The 6,933-nt window shown below is 57.2% G+C and overlaps 1 protein-coding gene across 1 annotated transcript in view; it reads right to left on the reverse strand.

The window, feature by feature from the left end:
• KIF3C (kinesin family member 3C) overlaps positions 1–6,933 on the reverse strand; it is a gene marked incomplete at its 5' end in the record, with an annotated part of 9,017 nt that overhangs the window by 471 nt on the left and 1,613 nt on the right. The window contains 6 exons of the mRNA XM_010019382.1: positions 517–692; positions 1,215–1,323; positions 1,598–1,714; positions 3,010–3,128; positions 3,297–3,419; positions 3,509–3,610. Of these exons, the coding sequence (XP_010017684.1) occupies positions 517–692; positions 1,215–1,323; positions 1,598–1,714; positions 3,010–3,128; positions 3,297–3,419; positions 3,509–3,610 (746 nt within the window). The remainder of the gene's footprint in view (positions 1–516; positions 693–1,214; positions 1,324–1,597; positions 1,715–3,009; positions 3,129–3,296; positions 3,420–3,508; positions 3,611–6,933) is intronic.

The raw sequence follows: 6,933 nt of genomic DNA on the forward strand, positions 1-6,933 counted from the left end.
TCTTCCTAACGGCTCATCTAAACCTCCCCTCTGTCAGTTTAAAGCCATTCCCCCTTGTCCTGTCCCTACAGGCCCTTGTCTAAAGCCCCTCTACAGCTTTCTTATTGGCCCCTTTAGGCACTGGAATCTGCTTTAAGATCTCCCTGGAGCCTTCTCTTCTGCAGGCTAAAGAAGCCCAGCTCTCAGCCTGTCTCAGTAGGAGAGGTGCTCCGGCCCTCAGATCATCCTTATGGCCTCCTCTGGACCAGTCCCAACAGGTCTATGACTTTCCTGTACTGAAATGGATATCACCTGTTTTTAACACACATCCAACAACTGTTACCAAAGCAGTGTCAGCCATATTTTAAAACCTAATCACACCCCAACAGCTCATGGCCAGGCTCAACTCCAAAAGGAACAGGGTTGCAGCTCTGCTACAACTCCTCTGCCTGCCCCAAGCCCATACACTGCCCACATGGAGCATCCCAGCCACACTGCAGCACCCATGTGTCCCCCCTGTTCCCCACTGGCACTCACCAGGAGCGGGACTTCCTCACCCGGGAGGCCACCGGCCGCTCCAGGAGGCTGTCCAGGTGCATCAGCCTCTCCAGGTGCAGAGCGCGGGGGTCCTGCTCTGCTGGGTCCCTGCTCCGCTCAAACTCAAAGATGGCTGGAGGGGAGAGGTCCAGCTCCAAGAACATGATGTTCTCAGCCTGCAGCAGGACAGGGCAAAGGAAAACCAACATGAGGAGTCACTGTGTGGCTCAACACAACACCAGCTCTGTCAAGTCGACGGCACTGAGAGAAGGTGATCAGCATGCCGGGGAGTGGGACCTTCTGGCTGCCACAGCCACAGGGAAAGCTCCACACTAGGGTTCAGGTTCATGGCTCTGCTCCAGCTCGTCTGGTCTTCTTTGGGGCTGAGCCAGAGGCTGAATGGCCCTGTCTTTTCAAACAGCAGGAGCTGTCAGATCCACCAAGCCAGCAGCTCATGGACCAGCTGAAAGCATGGCCACCTATCCTGCCAAGTGGGTGGATAAAGCTGGGAGCTTGAAGTGATGTACCCCAAATCATCATGGGCTTGTTTACTCCGCCTTCTCTCCCACTCTTCATCCATCTGTCTGTCCATCTGTCCATCCATCCTTCCATCCATCCATCCATCCATCCATCCATCCATCCCATTTATCCAATGACTTCTTGTCCCCCTGGCATGCAGCAGTGCCCCCCTCACTTACCCGGTACCGAGGATGAGATCCCATGGCCATGGCCACGCGGGCGAATTGGCTGATGGGTCTCTTGTACCCCACTGCAGAGGTAGGCCGCTTCTTCATCTGGTTGCTGTTTCTAAAAAATAAATTAGGAGAGGAACATGTAGTAGAGAACTTAAATTCCTACTAAAACCCCATCCAAATGGTGATGAACGGAGCTCAGCTACAGTGACTGAAGGGTGACCCTTCTTGGTGGGGTTTGACTTGGAGAGTATTTCCACCCATAGGCACCTGCAAGCATCCCTGGGTCCCTGCTGTCGCCTTTGCCCCGGGACATCCCTGCCCTGCAGGCAGAGGCCTTGTGCCTAAAAGGGCCAGTGCATGGGCTGGGGACAGGGACAGGGACATACCCTCCGGTGGGCACAAGTGGCTGGAACTTCCACTGATCCTCGTCACCATCAAAGTACAAGCGGTTCATGATCTTGTTCTTCTCTTCTGGTGGTATGAAGTTCTCGATGATCAAGTACCTGAGTGACCAGCCAAGAGACAGAGCAGGATCAAAGATGGGGAAGGAGCAGGAAAGGAAGGAGTTAATGTGGCAAGTGACCAAAAACAGATCAGAAAGGGAGAGGAAAGGGATGTCAGGGAGACAGTGAGACAGCACAGGGAAATAGGAAAACATACAGAAAATGGAAACAGGATAGAAATTGAGAGGGTGAGGCAATAGGACAGAGAGGCAGGAGAGGGAGGGCAGAGGAAGACAGTCATCAGAGAGGAGTGAAGACATGGGCAGCTCAGCAAGACTTCCTCCAGCAGGAACCCCCGTCCGCTCCCTGCTGTCTGACCAGATGATAAAGGAAAGCTCAGTGATGCGAAATGAACTCGGGGGAATAACTTTTTCCATACTTTGGGGGCCAAATCAAGCAACTACAGAAAACGGGTTTGCACTGCTGAGTTGCTCCATTGAGTTGCCAGCTTTTAAAAAGTTTGAATCATGTGTGAAGAGAAAGGCAGCAAAATTTGAGGTGAAATTTTGTTTCTAGTAAAAGTAGAAATATTTTGTCTTGAAGATGCTCAAGATACATGGCTGGGTGGGGTTTTGTGAAGACACTGAATGCAGTTACTGCTGAAGTGAAAACACCCACTGAGGATGGTGGGCCAGCAGATGCATCTGCTGCTGGAAGTTCCTGGGGAACATGGCTTTGCCACCATTGTGCTCCTGTAGGCCAGGAGCCCACCCAAAGGCTCCCGGAGCTGCTCTTCCTCTGAGGAAAGTGCTGAGGCTGCAGCAGTCTCCAGGTACCCTCAGGGGACACTTACCTCCAGCTACCACTGCCAGGTCCCGTAACTCACCCACAGCCTGCACTGAGGCTGTACTGGCTTTTCTGTTTCTGTATTTTCTGGTTTCTCACCTTTCTCAGCAAGTTTTTAATACTCATGTGTGACTCACCCAGCTCAAGAGATGTAAATATGTTTTACACCTTCTGCCACTGCTGATGGGGTAGGAAGTGCTCACATGTCCCTGTCAGCAGGCTTTATCGCTCCCTCCAGCTGCGCACCCCAGCTCTGCTCTGTGCACCCCAACTCTGCTCTACATAATCCAGTTCTGCTCTGTGCACCCCAGCTCTGCTCTACATAACCCACCTTTGCTCCATGCACCCCAGCTCTGCTCCACATAACTCAGCTTTGCTCTGCATACCCCAGCTCTGCTCTGAGCACCGAGCTCTGCTCTACACATCCCAGCTCTGCTGTGTACCCCCAGCTCTGCCCTCTGCACCCCAATTCTGCCCTGCATGGCTGCAGGGGACACATGGCCACCTACTTCAGCTTCAGCTCCCGTGTCTGCTCATTCTGTGCCTCCTCCAGGTCCTGCCGCACACGGATGTACTCATCATGCTGGTCCTGGATCTCCGCCTTCACGGCCTGCAGCTTGGCATACAGCTGGGGAGAGGAGCAGATCATCAGACCCATGGCTTGGGGGCTGCAGCGAGCCCCAGGGCTCTGGTGGCTGGAGGGGTGGTCATCCCCACAGCCACACTCACCTTCTTCAGCGCGGACCCCCGGGGCTCTGGGGTCTGGAGGGGTGGTCAGCCCCACAGCCACACTCACCTTCTTCAGCTTCTTGGTTTTGATCTCCACCTCCTGCTGCAGGGAGGTATAAGTCTCCCGCAGCTCCATGGTCTCCTCGTCCCGCAGCAACATCTCCTGCTGCATCTCCCGCTCCCGGCGTTTCTGCAGCATAGAGGGAAACACTCAGAGTCAGGAGGGGGGACTGGCCTCCCCGGGACACCCCTGTCACCCACAGGCCCCAGCACTGTTACCTGCTCAGCTATCTCCTGCCGCTTCAGCTCCAGCATCTTCTGCTGCTCGTTGGTGTGGTCCACAATGGTCCTGCCGCCTATGAGCAGCTTGCTCTCCATCGCCTGGGGGGCAGAGCAGGGTGGGGGTCTCAGAGCACGGCTCTACCACCCCACACCCCCAAGGGGTTTGCACCAGGCCACTCTCGCTGGGTGGTCACCCGAATTGCTGGTCCCTGTCCTGGGCGCTCTGTTCTCACCCCTGCTTTCAGGGAGGTGGGGGCTTTTGGTGCGGCACATGATTCCTTTGATAGGGAGGGGGCTGCACATGGACACCATGAACCCAGTGCCTAATGCGGGGTGCAGCAGCGGGGGCTGTGAGTGACGTGCCCCCTCCATGGGGACGTGGCACGGGGCCACTGGCTCTGAGCCCAGGCTGTTTTGGGTCCCGCTTCCTTCCGCACAGCTGCGAGCCAGTGGGACGCCGCGGATGTGCGGCAGCTGCCGGGAGGGGGGCGGCTGCCGGCAGTGGGGCCCCAGCCCTGGCCGCCCACCTCCAGCTGAGCTGTGCTGAGCTGAGCCAAGCCATGCCAAACCATGCCAAGCCATGCTGAGCCGTGCCGAGCTGTGCCAAGCCGTGTCAAGCCAGGGAGGGGGCTCTGCCCTGAGCCCCTTGGGACTTGCCAGAGAAAATGCTGCAGAGAAACCACTCACAGCAGCACTTCCCATGGCTCAGCCAAATCTGTACCCACCCTGACCCCTGCATCCCATCCCACCCTGTCACCCCTATGCCAGCTTTCCCAAGGGAAAAGGGGCTCACACACATCAGTGTACGTGCACGCAGCCATGTACACACATGCCTGTGCACAGTAAAACCCCCTGCACACATGCACATGTACACGAACATGTGCACGCACATCGCTGCAAGCATGCCCAAGCATGCAGACACTTGTGCTCACACACATGCACACTCCCCTTTACTCCATGGATGCACACACGAGTACACTCATGCATGCATGCATGTGTGTCTGTATACACACACATGCACACATCCAGCATGCTCGTGCACAGACATCCCTGGCTGGAAACCGTGAGGCCAGGAGCAAAACACAGCAGCCTCGCACCACACATGGGGCCCACGTGTGTCCTCCTGCGACGTGTGTGCACACGTGTGCGATGGGGGTGCCCTAACATGCAGCATGTGCATCCACACACACATAGCCTGTGTGCACACATGCATGCCCCCCATGGCTGCACCTCAGGGACGTGAGCAGGGACAGATTCAATCACCACACACAGCTTTAAAAGCTAAGGTCGCAGACACAAGCAGCAGCACCGACAGCTCCTTCCCCACACCTGGACCCCTGGAACCCTGCCACTGACACAGCCAAGGCCCTGCGAGGGGGGAGTGCCACCACACCACACCATGGGAAATGCCAGCACTGGGGGGTCACACACGGTGTTCACTGGTGCCACAGGACATGCCCTTGGGCAGGGCTCTTCCTGGGGGTGCTGTGTCCCCCAGCTACCACCCCAGGCACAGAGATGGAGAGTCAGGCAAACTGGTGAGCTCAATCACACAGACAGCCATCTGGGACAATACTCTTCCCTGTATTTTCCCCTATTTTTCACCATTTTTTCCCTTCCCCATTCCCCATGCGAGGCGGCTGTGGGGGTGCACAGTGTGGGGGTTTAGGGACATACAAGCAGCACCTGTGGGACAACCCCCATGTCCATACCTCCAGCTCCCACCTTCCACCACCCTCTCAGCCATTCAGTGCTATCGGGCACACCCCCACATGGCTGCCCACTCAGCTGCTGGGGATTCCTCCTTCCTCCCAGCCCCGCCACCTTCAGTTGGGTGCCACTGACCGGATGTTTTGCTGGGAAGCCATGGGGGAGATGAGACCCCCAAGGCTGTCTGCCCCCATCCAGCCCTGTGCCATCCCCAAAGCAGCTGCGCTGGGAGCACTGGGGTGCTAAGGGGCCCCTCATTCCTTCTCCTCCTTTGTTTTGGTTCTAACTGCATCCTGTGATGGTGAGTGTCCTCCAAACCCTGCTGGAGTGCACGGAGGGGATCAGGCAGGCGCAGGGTCAATGCTTGGCCAGGGCAGCACACTGCCACACCTCTCCATGGGGTTAATCACTGGCTGCCACCTTCACATGGGATTAGGGGGTTTCTTAGCACTGTCATTTTCCCCCTGCCAAAGCATTTATTCCTTTTAATGAAGATGACTCCCAATCTTCTTTAGCGCCTGGGACAGATTGAATGCTAAGCCTCTCACAGGAGCTCATTTCCGGCACCCAAATGACTATCCTGGCACTTTCCCGCCTGCTGACCCCTGTCTTGGCACCCAGCAGAGCCGTTGGGCAAGAGGCCCAGAGCAGCGGCAGGCACGGCCCATCTGCCTGAGTGCCATGGTGCACATCTGGGCACTGAAGTGCACATCTGGCCCCCACCTCTCCAGGCTGCCTGCATGTCCCAGCTAGATTGTAGGGTTGGGCCCTGGCTGTGCCAGATAGCAGAGGCAGAGCCCACGAGTGTGACGGCTAGACAGGGTCCAGCTCGCATCACCCACACGTGTGGGGCACCCCATGTCCCTGCAGCTACTATATCCGCCATTGCCACAGTGACTATGGAGCCATTAAACATGTGAGTGGGACTCAAGGGTCTTGTCATGCTGGTGCCTCCTGCCTGGCCCCAGGCAATAGCATCTTAACAGGCTCTGCCCGCCATTGCTGGCACTGTAAGGATTTTTGCCCCCTGGGGCGATACCTCACCACTGTGACTGTACCGTACCCCTAGCGGGGGAGGGTCCCAGCATGCAGAGCAGCTCTGAAGGCCACAAAAAAGGATGCAGCATCATCTCACCTCCGGTCCTGCCCTGTTACTCAGCAGTTACAGGACATGTGGTGGCCCTGAGCCAGCTCCACTGCACTGTGCTGGACAAGGAGACCGTGCTGGACAGCTGCCAGTGACAACCTGCACTCCATCGCGGCGAGAGTGCAGGGACCGGCTGCGGGGAGCCCCCCTCCACGCCAAGCATCCCGCTCCACGGGGACATCCAGCATGGGACATCTGGCATGCCAGCAGTCAACCTATGTCCTCCCCCATGGCTCTGCCCCAGCTGCATGACACAGTGTGAGCCTGCAGGTGTCTGTGCAGGCATCCAAGCACAGCCACGCATCCCTGGGCATGATTATGCATCCCTGAACACAGCCGCACATCCCTCGGCCTGGCTGCGCATCCCTGAGGCTGCAACAAAGAAGGTTTTGGCCAGGAAGAAGGGCATGAAAGCATCCCCCTGCTCAGCCTCTTAATTCCCCAGCAGAGACCGACACCCCAGGCATGTCTCTGGCTGGAGGGCTCCGTGCTGGTCCCCAGCCTGGCCACCGCATCCGGGCCACCGTGGTAATGGAGGGGCTGTGTCGGAGCATGACACGGTGGG

This window comes from Nestor notabilis, unplaced genomic scaffold (genome assembly GCF_000696875.1).
Source record: "Nestor notabilis isolate BGI_N333 unplaced genomic scaffold, ASM69687v1 scaffold4368, whole genome shotgun sequence".
In the NCBI taxonomy this organism is placed as follows: Eukaryota; Metazoa; Chordata; class Aves; order Psittaciformes; family Psittacidae; genus Nestor; species Nestor notabilis.